Source organism: Panicum virgatum, chromosome 9N (genome assembly GCF_016808335.1).
Source record: "Panicum virgatum strain AP13 chromosome 9N, P.virgatum_v5, whole genome shotgun sequence".
NCBI lineage: Eukaryota > Viridiplantae > Streptophyta > Magnoliopsida > Poales > Poaceae > Panicum > Panicum virgatum.
The window spans coordinates 61,731,609-61,753,116 of record NC_053153.1 but is presented as its reverse complement, the minus strand read 5'-3'; the positions used below and the strand labels follow the sequence as shown (position 1 = coordinate 61,753,116).

General features: G+C 43.2%; 2 protein-coding genes and 1 non-coding gene across 6 annotated transcripts; 2 read left to right on the top strand and 1 right to left on the bottom strand.

Moving 5' to 3' along the window:
• Positions 1–3,315: 3,315 nt before the first annotated feature.
• TRNAW-CCA lies at positions 3,316–3,387 on the top strand. Its single transcript has one exon. It is a non-coding gene; the product is annotated as a tRNA-Trp (tRNA).
• Positions 3,388–3,616: 229 nt separating this feature from the next.
• On the bottom strand, positions 3,617–8,321 carry LOC120693470 (apoptotic chromatin condensation inducer in the nucleus-like). 4 transcript variants are annotated; one of them, XM_039976917.1, is made up of 7 exons: positions 8,005–8,321; positions 7,833–7,908; positions 5,736–7,034; positions 5,185–5,382; positions 4,945–5,096; positions 4,075–4,576; positions 3,617–3,984 (listed from the first exon to the last, which is right to left on the bottom strand). In XM_039976917.1, the coding sequence occupies exons 3-6, from the start codon at positions 7,024–7,026 to the stop codon at positions 4,112–4,114; spliced, it is 2,106 nt and encodes a 701-aa protein (XP_039832851.1). In that variant the 5' UTR covers positions 7,027–7,034; positions 7,833–7,908; positions 8,005–8,321; the 3' UTR covers positions 3,617–3,984; positions 4,075–4,111. The 4 variants fall into 4 exon arrangements, with proteins under 4 accessions (XP_039832851.1, XP_039832850.1, XP_039832852.1 ...); XM_039976916.1 differs by having other exon boundaries at positions 5,736–7,031; XM_039976918.1 differs by having other exon boundaries at positions 7,833–7,902; positions 8,005–8,313.
• Positions 8,322–14,113: 5,792 nt separating this feature from the next.
• Positions 14,114–15,724, top strand: LOC120692786 (5-pentadecatrienyl resorcinol O-methyltransferase-like). Its single transcript, XM_039976169.1, has 2 exons — positions 14,114–14,993; positions 15,163–15,724. Exons 1-2 carry the CDS (start codon positions 14,187–14,189, stop codon positions 15,460–15,462), a joined length of 1,107 nt encoding a protein of 368 aa, XP_039832103.1. The 5' UTR covers positions 14,114–14,186; the 3' UTR covers positions 15,463–15,724.
• The last annotated feature ends 5,784 nt before the right edge of the window (positions 15,725–21,508 follow it).

Sequence of the window (21,508 nt, the reverse complement as noted above, 5' to 3'; positions counted from 1 at the left end):
TTACCTTCCCCAGGAGTTCTTTTGTCCGTTGTTGACTTGTTGTGGAGCCTCTCATGGATCGCTAATTTTGGTAAATGAGCTATGTGATCTGGTGCTTTACAACCCCTTCACCTTGGCCATGATCTCTCTACCCCCAGTAACTGATTTCTCATTTGTGGAGGCTGTATACGACGATGAAGGAAACAAGGAAGGCTATCTTTATGACAAAGGTGGAGTTTATAAAGCAAAAGATCTGGCAGCAAGTTTCTACCAAATGGCCGTGTTATCCTGCAGTCCCTTGAAAAAAGATGAGTACAGTGTCGTGATCATCCATTGTGATGGCAGTTGGCTTTCTCTTGCAAGGGCAGGAGAGGGAAAGTGGCAAGTTGTCTCAACTTTAGATGTGAGTAGCCAAGGCCGGTATGCTGATTGTGCGTACCACAATGGGAGTCTCTACACGGTGACATTACAGGGAACAGTTGAGAAGTGGGATCTTGATGGACTGAATGGACCAGCAAAGGAAATAATTGCTAATAAAAGACACAATGCACCTATACTCACCAGGCATCTAGTGCCTACACAACTTTTGCAAGCCAGTGCAGTTCTTGAAATAGGCTGCAGAACACTAGCAGAGAGCGTTAGATTTGAACTTTGCAAGGTTGATTCTACATGCAAGATTGGATCCCAAGCGACAGCAAGTTCTGTGTTGCAGCATGCAATGTTCATAGGTCTGAATCATTCAGTGTGCTTATCCACCAATAGTTTCTCCGGCTAAAACCTGGATGCATCTACTTTTCTGTTCCTTGGATTACTGAGAGAATATTTTCTCCTACGGTGCCACAGCTGGAAAGGCGTAAAGATCTACAACCTGAAAAGGAAGACCCTTAAGGATGCAATCCCCTCAAGTGCACACAAATATGCGAGCTACCCGCCTCCATCTGAAGTCTGGATTGCACCTTATATTTGACCAAAAAATGCTGATTTTATTTAAGAATTAGTTGATGGGTGAAATTTACATTATGTATGTTTGGATAAGCAGGTTGGTTAAACTTATTGAAAAATTAATAATGTGTTTGGAAGCGCTAAGACACTAGTGGCATTTGCATTGACTACATAATTCTCTCCTTTGACTGGTTTTTTCATTTACATATATTGCTTTCCTTTTCACATTGAGCTGTACTTTTCTTGCTTTTGAAGCCAGGAGGGCACTCTCTCCATCTGGGGCGTTGGTCTTAACTTTTCCTCAGAACTCGGCTCCATTGTGGATGTGAAGCCACCCACAACAAAGTAGCATTAATTCCCATGCGCCATATCATACAATCCAAGTCAGCCTGTTGTTTTTTTTGGCATGGCTGAAGAAATGGCGTGAGGTGGGTGATGTTTGACAGTTCATAAATGTCCCCTTAAGGTTTGAATACACTTTGCATGCATGAGTCATGATCAGTGCACTGCCAATTTCATGTCATGTGAGAACACGCCCCAGTATCCTGGTGCGTGCTGTATTCATTATCAATGGCTTTCATATATACAAGTGCATGTCCTGAGCTGAATGAAATCTCTGTCTAGTGTTTACAATAAATAATATTGGTGTAGTTGGTGACCATATATTCATTATGAAATGTATGTTTTGCATTCTTACAAATACTTCTTTTTGCTACAAATTCAAGGACTACTTTTGGAATGACCTTGCTCACAATTGTAGGCATGCTTCATATTCTAATGTAAATTCATCCATCAGGTAAAAAAAACTTGGTGCAATGTATGTAGCACAATCGTCAATTTGTGCCCTTTTGACTACCTTGTTTGTATTAGAATACATCTATAAAATCCAATAAATTGGGGTTATGAAAGCATGTTTCAAGAAAATTCTACATATGCAGCTTGATTCCAAGCTAAATGTTTTAAATGTTAGTGACAGTCAAAATTTCGGAAGTTTGATATGATCTTGTCCAAACGTATATGTGATCGAGGGAGTAAGTAGAGTAACTGCATTTGTTACCTCTATGCCCCAAATATCTGTTTGCATGCTCCCAGTCTTATTGTACCTAGACAATGATTTCTTGATTTCATATCATATTTTCCTGGAGGTTAACAGGAAAACACCTGTAATAACTGAATTAGTCATGGTTGAATCAACTTGTCTAGGAAAGTTGACCTTATGTTAAACTATCCTTTCCCCAATACCTTTTGTAGTAAGTGCACAGTTAATTCTTTGTTGCTTGTGCAAGACACAAATAAACTACATGAAAAAGGAGCAATTTGGATATTGAGCTGATTGTCCCAGAAGGGAAAGTTGTTTTGAACATCTACAATATATAGTGTTCAATTTGATGTACTTATCATGGGGAATGAATCATGCAACTGGAAAAGAATTATGTTCTTGTACACAGAAAATATCAGAGGCTATGAGCCTACATATGATACAGAAATATGAATAACTCTTATGGTTACAGAATGAATTTCTTCTGAGTTCTGAGTACCACACTCAATTCCTTCTACAAGGCAAAAATATGGAATCGACTATAGATCATTCAATTCATCATTTGGTTTACTAAAATGTCCACATCCCTGTCTTTCCCTTTCATAGCGCTCTACTAGACTTGACTCCCTTTCGAAGGCTTTGCTATTGAAAGATGGAAATGTGCATATGCTTGCATATATGTATATTTTTTCTTTTTGAAAAAGTCTAAATTACTCCCTTCAACTATAGCCAAAGTCCGAATAACCCTCTGAACTATGCTTTTTGGTTCAAATTACCCTAATACAATTTTTCATTTTTATTTATCCATGCATAGGCGGAGTTTTATGTTGAAATTTTATAAGATGATAGTACACATCATAACACATATAAGTTGTTCTCTTTGGTGCGCGGCGGCATTGTGATGCAGCTGGTACCCTCAGCTTGTGTTAGCTTTAGTGAGAAAAAATAACCATCCCCAAATTCATTGTTGGACGGGGATAAGGAGATGGTGTCACCTGTCAGAGAAGCCTGTTCCTCTTCCTTCAGCAACTGAATTTTTGTGCTTGTTGTATGTGTTGGTGACTTGGTGCCGGTTTTCTTGGCCGCCTTCAGTATTGTGGAGTTCGTCACTGGTGTCTAGCTAGCGTCTCCGGCTCTTCTTAGCACTGGGAGTTGATGCCCGGTTTAGAAAAAAAAAACTTTCGAAATGAAATTTTCCCATAATTTTGAAAATATGTACTGGTTTAGTTTGACCGCTGCACCTCTATCTCTCAGTTGGTACGATATCACTAGCTGAAAGAGTGCGACTACTTAGCACGGCTAAATGGTTCTATTCCCTTTGTAATATAATAGGAAATGAAGCCAAACGCATCACCGGATCCGTGGCGCAATGGTAGCGCGTCTGACTCCAGATCAGAAGGTTGCGTGTTCGATTCACGTCGGGTTCAATACCCCGATCCAAATCCGGATATGTTTTTTTTTTTAATTCTTTGCAGCACTTTCAGAATAGCACCCGGCAAAGATTAAACAACTTTCATCTCTCTATTCGAAAGGTTTACATGTGGGCATGGTTAGTTTCCCGTCTTAGCTATCTTTGCAAAACACGGTTTCTCCTCAGGTACACCAACGTTGCCTATACTTGCAAAACCAACTTGCTCCTGTAACATCATTTCGAAAGATGATTCAAGGTTGCTGATGTGTCACCTTTCAAGAGCAGCGATTATGCAATATCGACGCTGAAGACAAAAAAAAAACTAAACCAAGCATCTCAACAGTATTTTCCCCGAGACAACTAAACCCAGCGTCTCAACAGTACCTGACAGAATAAATTAAACAAGTAACTCAGACGGTCCAGACGGAACCCAATCAAAACTACCTTCTACAGGAAATACAAGCTGCCGCTGCTTCTACACTAGTCTTTCACATAACAGCCCTACAACTACTCCTTGCCACAGAACTCAGCACCAACTGTTATTTCAAATGGACTGCAGCAAATGCACCTGCCAGCTGCTGTGATCGCCTCACAAAATCATATCTTCATGTTCCTGCGGTGGAAAACAGGATGAGATCTTCTCACCATTATTCTGACAAGACAAGAAAAACAGCTAAGGCATTGCAAGAGGATATATGCATACCACGACACTAGAGACGAGAAATGGAGACCAATGCCTCCTATTCCTTTTTCCCTTTCCCTTGTGCGGCGAGCTTGGCTGCCACCTCCTCTTCTGACAAAGGCAGGTAGTAGATCCTCGGGGATGACTGTGTCTTCCTAAAGAGATCATCGAGTGTCACAACAGGAGGCTCTGGCTTCTTTGGAGTGGGTGGTAACCTCTCCCTTGCTGATGCCGCTGGGTCAGCAGCCACAGGGGGCTTAGCAAGGGGCGGTGGAGGTGGCAGTTGCTCCTTCGGTGTAGCAGCTTGGCGTGGCGCATTTTGATTAGCCTGAGCCTGTTGAACAGGAGGCACCCTTGCAGCAGCTGGGCTAACAGGAGCTGCAGGCGGGGGAGGGGGCTCAACCTTGAGCTTCACTTCCTGAGGATCAACAAATTCGGCAATCAACTTATTGCCATTGTTTGGGGGCCACTGTAGGTTGTAAACAGCATCCCTAGTGGCCACAGCTTCATCAACCGAGGAAAACTGCAAATTAGGAGTGCAAAATGAGGCATTATCAGCTTAACAGTTAGTCAGAACATGCATATTTAGTGCTAACATACACAGGCAGTGAAACTGTATAAGTTTATACATTCCATAAGAACACAATGAAATGCAAAGTGAGTGGCTGATAAAAGGCAATTACTGTCTGATTTGAGGATTTATTTAAGTATCAGGATTGTCTATTGCAGCAATTCTGAATATGCTTAGCATAAGAATGGAGTACAAAGTGGAGTACAAAGCTTTGCTGATAAATGAGACTGAAGCACAGCTTTGAATTTAATTTAAGATGATGCAATAAATAAAAAGGTGAAGGTAAGAGCACAAGTCTTGGTTTAGCAAAGAGAACATACTGTAACATAGCAATGAGTCTTGATATGATCCATCCAGAAGTTTTGTACTGATCCAGTTTTACCAAGAAGCTCCTGCACAGCTTTCAGAGTAAATGGGCGTACAAATCGGTCAATTCTCAAAGAAGTTGTTGCAGGTTTCTGAGACGGTGGCACTACAACACAAAAAAAAATATATTATCAGATATTCGCTGATGGAGTTTATAAATATGGTTTCTGTTCCACAAGGAGTAAATGACTCACCAATCCGCTCCTTAGGAGAATCTACACTAGCCGTTGAATCAGACCTCCCAAAAGATCGTTTAAGAGCAGGCTGAAAAACATCCTTGGGAGCATCAGAAACAGTTTGACTTGATGTTTGTTTCTCTGGAACTTTGGCACCATCTGCAGTCCATCGGCGCTGCCGCTTTATTGGTTCAGTGATTGCAACAACTTCTTCAGCTGAGCAGTCAGCCAGGAGTTAGAATTTAGCTTACAGACCTTACACTAAATGACAATATATCCAAATTTAAGAAACTTGATGACCAGCTGATAATATGCTTGTTGCATTCATGCATAAAGCAAATTTTGAAACTGGCAATGAGAAGAATAACAAACACTAAAATAAGTCCAAGCTCAATGCAAGCTACTCTCAATCAAATTACACAACCAAGATGTGTACTTTATGGCAGGCAAAACTATAAAGCATGCACACTGAAGTATGAAAGCACTGACGGCAGAATTGAATACTATAGCAATGGTAATGTATTTAGAGCACAATAAAACAGAAAGGATTTGTAGCGAGAGAAACAAACCTTCGAATTTTCTTTTTTCTGTTGAAGCTGCTGACTTTTCTTCAGCTATAACCTCCTTGGTATCAACAGAGGAAGCCTCAACAGCAGAATCAGGGAGGGTCACCTCTTTCTCATCTTCTGAGTTAATCTCAGTCTTTTCATCAGATTTCATATTGGACTCAACTTGTTTAATTTCCATAACATCCTCCTCCATTGACTCATCACCTGAACTCCTGTCTAAATTTAATTTCTCTGGAGAACCTTCAGGACTATCTTTCTTGTATGAGTCCACATTAGCGATGGAATCTATGTCTTCAACAGATGACTGGTTCTTAACCAGCTCTTTGTCATCATCCAATTGCTGCAAATCTCCACCTAAGGAAGTAATGCCGGATGATGGTTCAACCATCTTCGGCTTAATCTCTAGTTCTAAATCAAAATTATTAGCATTCAAGTTATCTTCTATATTATTCTTTTTGTTAGTTGATAGATCACTAGAAATCGACTCACACTTAATTTGAGACCCTAAATCTGGGCTAACCTCAGGTACCTGATTATTTGGTTTTGACACGATGGGCTCGCGTTCCTCGTTCATGATATCAGAATCTTTGTGTTCTTCATCATACATTGGCACTTTGCCACCCAAATCATCCATGGGTGCCAGTTTCTCCCCATCATCACTTACTGGTGCAGCTGTGACAACATCGGTATCCATATGGCTAGCATCTGCAGGTGCTGGTGCTGATTCATGTTCTTGAATTTTGGTTGCTTTAGTGGCATCAGACTTGATTTCAGAAGTGGCCAAGTCTGACTTCACTTCATTACTGATTGCATCATTGACTATGACTGCCTCATTGGTTTCAGCATCTGAGGTCTTCTCAAGAATAGGCTCATTATTACTTTCAGTATGCGGTTGCACTTCTTCGAAAGCTAAATTTCCTCCATCAATTGATTCAGGTTCTTCTCCTTTGGCAGCTGAGGTCTCATTTAAGGAAGCTTCAACATCAACACTGGGGATAGGAACTTCAACTTGCTGACTGACATGAACCACTGTTTCATGATGAACTTCTGTGATGGTAACTGTAGTTTGTTCACTAGCATTGGCATCAGGCAACTGATCATCTGCATTCGCTCCCGCGTCTTCATCAGCTTCATCAGCTGCTTTTTCACTCTGAATGGATTCAAAAAGTCGCCTCACAAGTTCCTCTTTCAAACCCTTAACAGGAAGCCTTCTTTTACGGAGTTCATCCTTCAGATCAGTAACTCTCCACTGATCAATTGGTCGGTTGTTTAGCACAGGATATGATGACATGGTGACTGCTGAACCGAAAAAAAAAACAATAAAATCAGACTCAACATTACCAGATCTCAGTAATTTATTACCACTACATTGTTCCTTAGTAAAGTATAACAACTGTATAAGAACCTTTCTGTTTGATAAAAAGAAATAAATAGCATCAATCATCAACCTATGGAGTCCAGTAAATGGCCTTGATTAATAAAAAAAAGCTGAAACCTATAGTCGTATATCACTGAAGAATAATTGAATCGGAGTAAATTGAACAGGGAATTCAATTACTTCAACTACAACTCCTGGAATTTAAACACTAAGGGCACTATAGAACTCCCAGTAGTAAGTTGGTTGCTTAAATTTTATCAGTTCTACAGCTGAGCATAATGCAGGGGTAAAGTGCTAGCAGGAAATGCAAAAACTACATAACGTGTATTGATGAAACATAACTATTCATTCTATAAAACCAATAATTTTCCAGTCTTCCAATATCTACCGAACAGAACAGCAGGCATAAATCACAATACATGATATTAACAGTTTGCAACTGCTAGAAGATATCTGAGCAACATTACCAAGTGTGGGACTCTAAGCTCCTCCAGTGAACAGTAGAATTTCAAAGCAAAACATTTTCACCATGCGGGGCACACAAACGTCCATTAAATCGCAGGATTCCATGAGGACACAGCGCACGGAGCTAAAATAGAAGAGACTATCCAGATATATCGAAAACCTGGCCCTACACAACTCTCCTAAATCTCTCATATATCAAACAAATCACGCAAGGCGCGGGAGGTAACACAGAAGGGCACAGGCACGGGGTTCACCTGATAGCAATCCTGGTTCCGGGAGATCCCACGGAGCAGATGGCGCACCCTTGACCGAGACGCCAAAACCCTAGCCCTAGAAACACGCAACCATTAGATCGAAACCGAGCCTCCAACAAAACCAACAAAAAAATCGCAAAACGCGGGAATGCGAAAAATCGATTCCACGCACCAGCCGCCGCGAATCCTCCGAGGACACGCGCTCCTGAAACAAACAACCAAAAAAGCACCACAAATATTCCCAATACAGAATTCCAAAAATTACAGAGGACGGCGGAGGCGGAGAAGGGCGGCCGGGGTTTGAGGGGGGGGGGTAGCAGGAGAATCGGGGCCGAAGCTATTGGGGTTGGATTGGAGCGGTGCGCCTCCCACCGCGGCTGCGCTAGGGTTTGGGGCGCGGCGCGGTTCGAGTGAGGCAGGGGTGGCGAGGGCTAGCAGGAGAGGATTTGCGGTGCGGGTGCGGCCGTGCGGGGAAAGCGATGGAGGGGTTGGATCTTTTTTATGTGGCTTTGGGCGCACGCCACCGACAGGTGGAGCCCCCTATGAAGGCAGGAACAAATGCGCCTCCCCAAGTTGGATGGGAACGAGACTACGCTTTCGCGACAAGGACACGCAATATTGATCGGACGTGTGGAGTTGTGCTGTTTTTAAGGTTTAGGTTGCCATTGTCAAAACAGTATCGCAGGTAAATAATAGCGCGGATTTGTGTGGATATAGAGAATATATTTATTATATCTATCTATACTTATTTCTAAAGTGAACCTTAAATTTTGGTTTGGTCTACCGTTCGTTTGTCATGGACGAGGTGAACCTTTGTTCTGGAATATGAATCCGCACCGGACCTCGATATCACGTCCAACAGTTCCATTCCGACTGTGAACTGCAGCAAGCCCAGGCACGGGCGAGCGGAGATATAGAGCGTGTTTGGGAGGGCTTCAAAAGCAGCTCCAGCTTCGACTTCAGTTGCATCCCTCCCAAATAGGTTTTTTTGGACCGGCTTCAGTGGTGAAGCTGGCCATGAAACTATTTTTAGCTTCCACTAGCATGGTGAAGCCGCAAAATCATAGCTTCACCAGCTTCATGGACGACTTTCACCTCGGTGGAAGCAAAGCCGTAACAAAGAAACCGTTTTGCCAAATATTTTTCAAAACGGTTCCAACTCCATCTGAGAAGCCGCTCTACCAGAGGAGCCAGAGCCAGAGGCCTACCAAACAGATCTATAGTCGTTTAGGATGGCCGTGGATTCCCCCCAGCAGCCGCAAACCCGAGCGGAGGCGCCGTCCTTTGTGATGGCTTCTGATTCGCCGCAGCAAGTCCAGACCTCGTTCAGCAGCATCAGATTAGTTCCGGACCAAGTTTAGATCCTAGCCAGGATCGAGTGAATCCTGACTTGTCACTAGATGTTTTAGTTCTAGCTGGTTTTCAATCCACCCCGTATAAAATTAAGGGCCAGTTCGGTTCTAGGCCCGAACCGTTCCAGGCCAGGAAGGCCTTCACATGTAGAATAATGTCTGGAATGGTTCCAGGCCATTCCAGGCCCGGAATGGCCGAACCGAACGGGGCCTAACAAGGATCCATTCCGGCTGGGTTATTGCAGCAAGCACTATATAATACAAACTTTCACACTCCGTAGCACATTATGGAGCGATCACAAAATATATAATACACACGAGCACATTCTGGAGAAAGCACTATTTAAGCCCGAAGCAAGCACTATCAAAGCACTAGTCAACAAATGATTCAAGTATTAGTTGACAGTATGAAAACCTTTGACTGTCATATACAACAACAACATAGCCTTTTTCCCAAGCAAGTTGAGGTAGGCTAGAGATGAAAACCTTTGACTGCCATATAAGATATAAAAATAGAAAGAGTATGTTCTGGCAACACAGAGCTAGGTCTCAACGAGGTGACAATATGCTAGAGAAGTCACTGATCCAAAATTGCAAACATAATAACATTGAACTCCCCGACCGAAACAAGCTCCATTTGGCCCACTATATTAGTGACATGATCAGGTATAACTTAGATCTTGAAATCTCTTCTCCTTGTCGGATGTGTTCTTGAGCTGTACCAAAAATAGAGAGGAACCCAAAACTTAAATAGCTCTAACTGATTGTAAGTTTTAACATTGAAACTGAAATCTAGAACTAAGCAGATATAAGTCAATATGAAAAACAATGGTCAATAGCAACAAATAATTTACAAATATGACAGTATCTCACAGTTATTCCAGTCAATAACAATCATTATTAGACAGTAAAATCAAAAGCAATACTTTTGCTGGTACAGTTCACAATGTTTTACCCACCATATGTTGTGCATACTAGCCTGAATCCTGATATAGTCTTAACTTTCAGGGATTTAGTTGCCCTCTCTGCATCTGAAGACTAACTAGATTTTGTTGCTCGTCAGCTGTACACATCATAAATGGTGATGGCTCAGTGGCATGCTAAGCAAAGGCATTTTGCAATGATGCATCATTGACTGCCCTATTCACGGCAAGGACTATTTATAATTAATATAAAGGAAAATCGGTTACGTAGCACTAAAAGATCACGACTTTTAGAAAATATCATTAAAAGAGCTTGCTCCCGCAAAATAATGATATAATTGGATAATTTATATGTAGATTATGCACTATTTTTTAATGCTATAGGTGGATAATTTACATGAGGATTAGGTTACTTTAGATTTTTTTTTATAATTTCATAGATGAGTAAATTTGATATATATTTAGAGAGTTACTTTAGTCTACTTTTACAATAGCAGTGGTGGGCAATTTATTTGTCGGATTAGAATTGTCGGATTGATAGCCGGATGAATCTAATTTTTGTGAGAAATATTATAATTTCTCTACATTTTTTAGAGTGTCCACCTAGGATCTTAGGTGACTTTGCGTGAAGACTTCAAAAGGATCCTCTAATTAGTAATCGTAAGATGATATATATATTTGTAGGGTTAGTTTAGTCTATTTTCATAATGGCATATGTGGATAATTTATTTGAAAAGATAACAGATCTAATGACTATTACAATTAGAGTTGTCAGATTGATGGCGGATGTTTCTGATTTTTGTGAGTATTTTTAGAAAATTTGTCTATATGTTTTTAATTGTCCACCTAATATACTAAGTGGCTTCATGTGAAGGCTTCAAAAGGAGCTTCGGCCAATTAGTAATAGTAAGATGTGCCATGCATTTGTCTCTTTTTCTCTGGTTTATAACTTTGTGTGGGTTGGTCATTTCATCTTTGTTTTCTTTTCTAAAAGGGGTATTGGACCATTTTTTGCTTTTCTTAAAGGGATGGTGACCGGCAAATCATGACACCTCAGATTACATAATTTAACTGCAGCCTAGATAGTAAACAGCTTTTGAAGCAATAATTTGACTTGCCATATTTTGGTTGAAATATTTTGGCACTAAACCAAATGAGTATCTAAATTCTTGCCATAATAATTTGACAATGTCCATAATTTGACTTGCCATGACTTTGGATTCGCAAAACTTGGCATCCAACCAATCAGACTCTAATAAATTCTACGCAGCCAGCTCAATCAAGGATTGGAAAAATCTGTGGAGGTTCTCTGGGGTCAGATAGCGGCGATGCTGAAAAACTGGGCGCTGCTTTGCCAGGGCTCCTGGAGGATACAACTCAGCTGTGGTGTGTGATGATGCACGATCAGAGGGAGTCGGAGAGGATAGGTTTTCTGTGTGCCATACACGGTGATGTAGTGCTAGTGCTAGTCCTCGAAGGGGTGTTTTCACGGCAGTTGGCTGCCTACGTTGAGCGGAATCTGGTGTAATGCGCGAAGACTGGTTCTCCTTTTTCTGTCTGCCATACACGGCAGTTGGCCTGACAGCTTTGCTGATGGACTGGGGTGCCTCCCTGGAATTCTGTAAAGAAATAATTTGACTAGAGCTGTGTTATAATAATTGTAAAATATCAATAGGTAGTTTCAGGTACTTTTATTTCGATTTTTTTCTAGACGTTGACCAATGTAAGATATTTACAAAAAATAAATTAAATTAGTATTTGGTCCTACATTTGGTACTTGATCCCACATTTTTGTACCACTAGGTACTTTAATCTATGTACTTTCAAGTACTTCCTGGCTTGACCATCGTATGATTCTGTCAGATGGATGATTCTTATTTTTTTCAATCATTGTAAGATTTCTCATTTGACTACAGTGAGAGTCCAAAAATTTTCTATTTAAACTGCATTACTTAAAGTTGGTCAAAATTGTGTGTCATATTCAAGGCCCTGTTTGGTTTGTGTAGTAGCACACGTAGCACAAAGTTTGACAAATAATTAGAGGTACTAAATAAAGTCGGTGTACAAAACTAACTCCACAACCCCTGTGCTACTTCGCGAGACGAATCTAATGAGGTCTTTGACTACATGATTAGATGTTGGTTACTGTAGCCAATCATCGATTAATTACTGTCATTAGATTCGTCGCAAAAAGTTACATTCATCCGTAAAGAGGTTTTGCAAATAGACTTATTTAATACTACATGCATACAAGATTCTATCGTAGCACTACTCAGAACCAAACAGGGCCCAAATAGCTACTCAAAAAAAAAAGAATCGGAGAATTCTACCATTTATCACATAGATAGAATTTCTTTAATAGCGTGAAAAGAGCGGCTCCCGTGTTTTTCTTTTGCTGAAAGATAGCTCGTCGGTGTAAATCCCAGCTTCTCAAGCATGGCTGTTCTAGCCTACAAGGACATCATTATTCTCGCGCAAGTTTCTCGTCCGCATTCGTCAGGCCTGTTGTGGTTAGATGGTCCTAGCTAGTGAGAAGCCTTGCCATTGAGAGAATTATTGGATGCTTAAACCAAAAGCGAGGGTAGAAGACTAGAAGGGATATCCACGTTAGGGATCATTCATAGCCACTCGGTTAGCAGTGCTTGGTGATTGCAAGATCAACATCAAGTCGTGCACTCGTAGAAAGCAACAAAGATAAAGGAAACTGGACCCACAACAATCATGCATTCCGAGGTTCACGAGTATACATGATACAATACACAGCTTTTGTTTTAGAAATTTGCAATGCTAGCCTATCAAAGCGTGCGGTTAATTAGAATAAATATAGAAATACAACCTATAGCTAATGATTATAATTTATCTATCTCACACATTCTTTCATCTATTAAGTATTTTAACACACTCTCTAAAATACATATTTATCATTATCTAGTTGCAATAGATTTCATTTTGTTTCACACTAACACCCCCTTGTGCAATAGTATTTAATTGAACCATTTATTTGTGAATTGGCATTCTTATCTCTTCCTTCACACATGAATACATGGTGACACATATCATATGTAGTACTCTTATATAAATAATAATATTCATAATATATTAATAATGATAGAAATAAAATTTTATATTGGTGCATTTTAATATTTTTATAATTATATAATTTAGATTCGGATTTAAGGGTTACTTTAACTTTCAATAGTGACATAGTTGGATAATTTATATGCAAATTTAGGGGTTATTGCATTATTTTTTGTAGTAACATAGGTGGGTAATTTATACGAAGATAAGAAAGTTACTTTAGATTTTTTTTATAATAGCATAGATGGGTAATTTAGTTATGTCTAGAGGTTATTTTAGTCTATTTTTTGTAATGGTAGATATGGATAATTTATTAGGAAAGATAAAAGATCCAATGATTATTACAATAATACAATTAGAGTTGTAGGATTGATGATTGGTGTGTCAGATTATTTGTGAGAATTTATTGTATTTCTTTATCTTTTTAAGTGTCTATCTAGGATCATAGCCGGCTTCACGAGGCTTCAAAAGAAGCCTCCGAATAATTTTATATAATGGCATAGGTGGGTATTACACAAAGATTAATGTGTTACTTTAGATTTTTTTTTATAATAGTAGAGGTGGGTAATTTAGACACATGTTTAGGAGTTACTTTAGTCTATTTTCATAATGATAGATGTGGATAATTTATTAAGAAAGATAATAGATTCAATAACTATTATGATCAGATGTGTCGGATTGATGGTCGGATGTATTTGATTTTTGTGAGAATTTCTCTATTTTAAAAATATTCACCTAGAATTTTAGATGGCTTCAGGTGGAGTCTTCGATCCACCAATTAATAATAGGATGATTTGAATGACAGGACGATTAGCATCGCCATTTACATAAAACAGATAACAAACAGAATTATTCATGAGCCGTCACACCAAGTACAGATCGAACCGCTATATAAATGCAACCATGGCATCCGTCATCATCCAGGCATCCCAGCCAGAAGACCCACTGGGCAAACAGAGTTCGTTTGCCAGTCAGCAGTAGCACCACCAACTCCATACACGATGGCATCATCATCGCTCCCTGTGACTCCGAGCAACAGCAGCCAGGACCTGCTCCAAGCTCACGTCGACCTCTGGCACCAGGCGGTCAGCTATACCAAGTCGATCGCGCTCGGGGTCGCCCTGGACCTCGGCGTCGCCGACGCCATTCACAACCGCGGCGGCAGCGCCACGCTTCCCGAGATCCTCGACGGGGTCGGAATCGATCGGTGCAAGCTCCGCGCCCTGCGCCGCCTCATGCGCGTGCTCGCCACCTCAGGCACCTTCAGCGCGTCCTCGGACAGGCACGGCGGCGACGCCGTCGTCTACGGGCTTACGCCGGCCTCCCGCCTCCTGGTCAGCGGCGGCGAGAGCCCGGCGGCGACGAGCCTGGCGCCATTTATGGGCGTCAACCTCTACCCCATCCTCGTCTCCCCGCTCGTCAAGGGGATGATGGCGTGGTTCCGGCTCGACAAGCCGGGCCCGTCCCCGTTCGCCGTGGCGTACGGCGAGATGCTCTGGGAGCGCACCGACCACGACGCCGACCTCAACGCGCTGGTGAACAAGGCGCTGGCCGCGGACAGCCGCTTCCTCATGCCCATCTTCCTCAAGGAGTGCGGCGAGGTCTTTGATGGGGTGGGCTCTCTGGTCGACGTCGGCGGCGGGCTCGGCGGAGCAGCGGCCGCCATCGCCGCGGCATTCCCGCATATCAAGTGCAGCGTGCTGGATCTCCCCCAAGTTGTCGCCGACGCTCCCTCTGGCACCAACGTGGAGTACGTCTCGGGTGACATGTTTGAGAGCATTCCGCCGGCACAAGTTATTTTTCTCAAGGTAAGGTGCCTCTGTTCTATTTCCTTCAAGATATATAATTTCTTTTCATGAAACACCTTTAAGATATAGTTTTGGTACACACACACACACACACACACACACACACACACACACACACACCTGCAGCTAGCTATCTGATTCTAACTAGCATGATGCTTCCTTGTTTCAGTCGACTCTACATGATTGGGGTGATGAGGAGTGTGTCAAGGTACTGAAGAATTGCAAGCAAGCTGTCGCTCCACGGGACGAGGGAGGAAAGGTAGTAATAATCGACATGGTCGTAGGATATGGGCCACAAGACATTAAGCACAAAGAGGCACAAGTGTTTTTTGATTTCTACATCATGTTTATCAACGGGGCTGAGCGTGACGAGCAGGAGTGGAAGGATATCTTCTTTAGAGCTGGATTCTCGGACTACAAAATTGTGTCGGTTCTTGGGGTCATGTCAATCATCGAACTCTACCCTTAACGCCTTGTTAGGTTTGGAGAGGATGATCCCCTCCGATCCCCTCAATCCACTTACGGAGAGGATGAACCGAACAAGCTCTAAATTTACATGGTGCCACACCACCACCGAATAATCTTTATAGAGGAAATGTGGATGCACTAGCTAGTTGGTGTGGACGTACATTGTTGGTAAAATTGGCTGTCGAATACCGTCCAAAGATGATTTTTACTACAAACCACTAAAAAAATTGTCTTTACCTATAAATACTGTAATTCTATGGTAATATGCTCCTGAGCACTAGGATTATTATTATTATATTCAATTTTAATAGAAATCTACCTAAAAAGACTGTTTTACACTTTTACCCTCGCATGCCGATGGCAGCGGATCGGGTTCGGTGCGGGTATCCGCGGGTTTCGGTTTTTCGGGTTTGGGGTTGGTTTTTCACCCACGGTTTTTAAGTTCGGGTTTGGGTTTGGTTTCGGGTTCGGTTTTGGGTTTTTGGTTTCCACCCGTGGATATCCAATGGATATTCGAAATACATCATTTGGAATTAAAACTCATGTTTTATAATATGTTAATGATAACTTGTTTACTTACACTATTAAATTTATTGAAAGTTGACTCATGAAAATATTTATTATTTGTTGCCTCTTATTTATACATGTGAATATGTGTATATTTATCCGCGGGTTTCGGGTATCCATTCGGGTTTCGGGTATCCGCGGGTTTGGTTTTGGTGATGGATTTCCACCCAAATCGGTTACGGATTCGGGTTTCGATTTCAGGTTTTGGTTTTGGGTGCACGTAGACTCCACACGATTCGAACCCGACCCGTTGCCATCTTATGCATGGTGCTGGGTAGCTGAGCGAGCCGTCTGCTGCCTAAAACAAATCAGATGACGATCTGAAAAAAAAAATCACGCACTCCTTAAGTCCCGACGGCCACGGCACTTCCTCCAACGTCAACTCCAGGCCGATGGGCCCAACTATTCCTTGGGTGACATCCTGACCTGCAGCGCTTGCTCTCTCTCCGCCGCACGTAGTGCCCACTCTCTGCGGTCATGGCGCTCAATCCCGACGGCAGTTATCGGCTTATCGCTCCAGATAGCTACTATAATGCTCCACCCGGGTGCAGGACGTACCCGCTCCACCGACCGCAACACTCGATTCCAGTGGCGGAAATCACTCCCGGCAGCCACAGTGCTTGATTTCTATAGCGGCGCCCACTGCCGGTGGCGGACCGCTCAAGAACGGCAATTCTATTCATCACGCGTGAAGATGCCGCAGACAGCGGTGAATCTAGAATTTGGATTTAGAAGAGGTTCGTTTCTCTCTTCTTCTTTTTTTTTTTTTTCTTCTTCTTCATTTTCCACTTTCTCCTCTTAATTTATGGTTGAAAATTTTAGGGGAGGCATTGGGGAGCTCAGCATTGTCAACTCCACACGGTAAACAATGCACACTAATAGAAAAAGTGCCTATAGCACTGTTTCTTACAACCGGTACTAGGCATTCTGGAACCGGTGCTATAGGCATCCGGGACCAAAGGCTAGAGGCATTAATACTGGATGAATGACTCGGTACCAAAGGATTCTTACAAAAGGGATCTTTGCACTGCATCAAAAGAAAATAGGGGCGCATTGCGGTGGCTAGGATTCGAACGTGTGACCTCGTGCCTCACGTGTATCTCCTTTACCATCTCATCTACGAAGCAGTTGTGACGGGGAAGATATTTTTCTTTTGAAATAACATGTGAAGCATTTTTAGTACCGGGTGGTAAACACCACCCGGTATCAAAGGCTAGACATAGGTACCTGGTGGTGTTTTCACTCAGTACTAATGTGGGAGGATCCACCGGTACAGATGTCTAGCCTTTGGTACCGGGCGGTGTTACCACCCGGTACTAAAGGATCTCTAGACATTTTCATGCGCATCAAATGTACTGGAACAAAGCTGAACCGGTACTAATGCTAGAATTAGTACCGGGTCATCTTGGTCCTGGTACTTTTGAGTTGGATCGATGGCCTCTTTTCTAGTAGTGGCAAAACAATGATTCCTCATTGAGTTTCACAAAATCATCGATGTCAGCTGACATCAATGAGTATGTGTAGCTCCGCCACCGGGCTGGAGCACCCGCAGCACACTTTGGCTCCACAGCTGGTCCAGAAGCTGACTGCACTAATATAAAAACTGATTAACAATGATATTTTTTAGGAGCTTTGAGACAGGCACAAAAAATAACCTCTTCTACTAATGACCAGCATTAAAAGAGGTGACCAGTTCTTATAAACTGAGGCGGTTAGAGAAACCGCCTAGCAAAATCAACTAAAAGAGACGGTCATGTTAAAAATGACCGCCTCAGTTAATAGGCTGAGCCCAGTTAAAACCCATATGAGCCCGATTGCCCATAAAAGTATATAAACGAATGAAACCCTAACCCATCCCCACACACACACACACTCTCTCTCTCTCCCTCCTCTCACACAAGGCTGGTGGATCTGCTCCCTCCCTCCCTCACTCGAGCTCTTACCCCCTGCGGAGCAGAGCCGGCGGCGGCGGCCCCTAGCGGCCGCGGTGGCACGGCCTCGAGCGGCGGCTGCGGCCCTGAGCGGCGGCCACGGCCCCGAGCGACCGCAGCGGCCACGGTCAGCGGCGCAGATTGGTTCGCCGGGCCCGGCGGGCTCATCCCATTTTTTTGTTTTTCTGTTGGATTTTCACAGGTAGGCGTGCAACCGTTTATGAAAATGCCTCATTTACAGAGGTGATTGCTCTTGCCCGCCTCTGAAAATATTTTTTAACCACCTCAGATAAGATTATTGTATGCCAGCCCCGCCGCCGCTCGCGCACGCGGTCGGAGAGAGTTGAGAGGTGGAGCGGCGAGGAGGGAGGGAGTAGAGCGGACACCGGCGAGGGGTGTGAGGTGGGGGAGCGGCCGCTGGCGAGGTCGTTGGCGGCCGGGGTGGTGGTCGAGGCGGCAAAACTTAGGGTTTCGGATTTCGGGGGTCCTATGGCCACCAGCCCTAAAGAAGAAGGTCTGCAGCGGCGGCGGGATGTGAGGCGGCGGTGGCCGGGGCCAGAGACATCCGGTGGGCCGTGGCCATCGGCAGGAGTGAGGAAGAGGTCACAAAGGGTGTGTGTGCGGCGGTGGTTGGTGGGTGGTGCGGCGCGGTGGCAAGAGCCGCCGCCAGGGGCGGAGGCTAAGACAGAGGGGGCGAAGGAGGAAGAAGACCGCAGCTGCGATGGGATGAATCCCAATCATATATGCTAGGAGTAGATGTCCTTCTCAAGACAGCAAGCACGCACTCTCCAGTGGTGGCAACATAGATGGAGGAGGAGCTTGCCCGGGGAGCGCGATAGTCATAGTAGTGACGCTCCCGATCGCAGCGACGGTGTGGTCGGGCAGCTCGATAGGGGCGAACATGAACTTGAGGCATTCATTGGGGAGTAACACTATAACAGCGGAGAAGGTGGGTGTGCTTGAGGTGGACCTAGCTGTGCGAGTGCGCGAGCTAGAGCCGTTGATGTGGATGATGGAGAGGGAGGAGCTCGTAGAGCACAATGGTGGAGCTCGAGCGGGCTACGGGAGAGGAAAGCTAGGATAAAATAGTCATTTCAAGTGGCTTTACCTTAAAATCGTATCTGATAAGGGAGTGTCCAACAACATATTACCATAGAATTGTAGTGTCTATAGGTAAAGATGAGTTTATTTAGTGGTCTAGAGCAAAATCCATCTTTTAATTGTGCCTGACAGCTAATTTTGCCTACATTATTATTCAAGTGTGTGTGTAAGCCGACTAAAGACCTTTGTGGCTGTAACACCCAGATTTTATCTTCCCTGATTAAATTTAATCATGGCCATTAGTTTCAAACTTAAGCGATAAACCTTTAGAGGAAAATTTTTCCTATCAACTGGGCCGGACCGGTCCAACCGGTTGTCCCAACCGGTCCGACCGGTTGAACCTGTTATATTTGTTTTGGGCCCCACAACAATTAAAACTGTCTCTCTCTTTCTCCCTCTCTCTCAGTCACCAGCATTTTCTCCATCTCTCACGTTCACTCCCTCCCTCACTCTCTCCCTCAAGTGCTTCCCCTCTCCCCCAAACCCTAGACCCCAATTCCTCCACCCCAACTTGAGCTCAAGGCCAAGGAGGCTTCAAGATGGCGTGGAGCACCTTCTTCTCCACACACTCCTCCCCGGGGTGCCCTTGATCTCAAGTTTTTCGCGCTGAAAAATCTCGTTCAAGGTACTCCAACTTGTGCCGGACCGATCTATTTTTCTAGGAGGTTCTAAGTGATTTCCTTTGGTCAATCGTCTCTATATGCATCCCTTCACTAGGATCTAAATGGGTTTTGATTTTGGTTGGTTAGTTTTCCCGCAATAAGGATTTCTGTTTTTGACTCAAAACGTGTTTATCTGAACTTCTGACATGTTGTCGGAACTTCCTACATGTTTATTTTGGGTAGGCCGAGCACCCCTTGACGGAAGAAAGCCAAAACCTTCGACAATCATCGGAACTTCCGACACTTTGTTGGAACTTCCTACACATTTATTTTGGTTTGGCCGAGCGCCTCTGGTCGGAAGAAACTCAAAACTTCCGATGGGGATCGAAACTTCCGACCATGGGTCGGAACTTCCGATCAGCACTGAGCAGCATAGCTTGTAAAATGCATAGAAAATTATGGAAAAAATCTGAAAAATGCAAAATTAATTTTGTTAGCTTCGTATCTTCATGCTCTATATGATAGAACCATAAAATGTGTTGTTTGACAAATTTTTTATATACAGTTTTACTTATGCTAGATAAAATACTTTTATAGCTTGATAAATGCATAGTTGGAGTTAGAATCATGCTGTAAATGCAAGACCAGTGGGGTTTGTTGTGTTTTGGCATATAGTAACAATTGCACTGCATTAATTGTCACATCATGTGCATATGTGTAGCAACCGCAGCGGAGGAGGTGGTTTACGAATTGGTGGCGGAGCCACAGGAGCCGCCGGAGCAGGCCAGGCAAGAAGAAAGGAGTGAGAACCTGGCCCAAGGCCCAGTTCACCCTAGTTCGGAGCAACAACCCGAAGGCAAGCCTCGGTGCATAACCCCTAATTTAAATTATTCAATGTATCTAATTAAGTAATTGTGCACTAAGTTTATAGGAGTTGAATGAAACCATAGATAATTCCTAGGTTCCATGAGTCTTATACTAGTAACTGCAAATCGATAGACTTTCTATGCTAAATAGGACTCAGTACAAGTCGAGTAATTGCCTGTTACTCGCGAGATATAGGAAGAATTTATTTGTTCATACATGAGTATTATATTCAAGAGGAAAAGAATGGAGTGTGAGACCGGGCGGGGAGTGGTTAGTCTGTCTGTGTCGATTGAGGACCGTACCGTTGTTAGCCCTGCTGATCATGTTTGAATTGTCCTAATCGCATGCCGGGAATAGGAGGTAGTCGAAACCGGTAAGTCGAGTACTGCCTCACTTCGAAAGTACAGAACCCCATCTCACCTCCTGGGATAGTCGAGTAGTCGCGGAGAATTGGGGATGCATGTATTTACTTTTGGTGGTCTCTCGTTGAGCTCGGCTGACCATATGATGGTGGGGCGGTCCTGTAGTTCGAGGCGGGGAGGGGAATGGTCGGCTCGTATAGTCCGATGGGGCCAATACGTGCCGTGTTGGTTTAGGTCCATCTTGCAAGGTTAAATCGGATCGATTCGCCGTCAGTCGCTCTCGGACATGAGCACCTTGATCTCCGAGTCACATTGTAGTAAAGAAATGAAATGACATGAGATGATAAATGATGATGTTGTTTACTCAATTGGGTTTCTACATTGATTATTATAGATGTGCAAATCATAGATGTTTAGCAAAACTATTACTATAAATTGGAGCTAAAATTCTGGAATTAAGGATCTACTTTTAGTTGCTTTTCTGCAAAACAAACTACCAGCCAGAAATCCTTGCATGTCTAGATAATGGGCTAAGTATACCCAGAGACGGGTAAGTCTTGCTGAGTATTAGTTGCTCAGGACTGTTGTCAACAAATGTTTTCAGGCTCTATAGATAT

Excerpts from the sequence above, each read along its gene's own strand:
- LOC120692786 (XM_039976169.1), top strand. The coding sequence starts at position 14,187 with ATGGCATCATCATCGCTCCCTGTGACTCCGAGCAACAGCAGCCAGGAC. Across the intron at positions 14,994-15,162 it reads CACAAGTTATTTTTCTCAAG|TCGACTCTACATGATTGGGG; the intron begins GTAAGGTGCCTC and ends TCCTTGTTTCAG.
- LOC120693470 (XM_039976917.1), bottom strand. The coding sequence starts at position 7,026 with ATGTCATCATATCCTGTGCTAAACAACCGACCAATTGATCAGTGGAGA. Across the intron at positions 5,383-5,735 it reads AGAAAAAAGAAAATTCGAAG|CTGAAGAAGTTGTTGCAATC; the intron begins GTTTGTTTCTCT and ends CTGACTGCTCAG. Across the intron at positions 4,577-4,944 it reads AGACTCATTGCTATGTTACA|TTTTCCTCGGTTGATGAAGC; the intron begins GTATGTTCTCTT and ends CCTAATTTGCAG.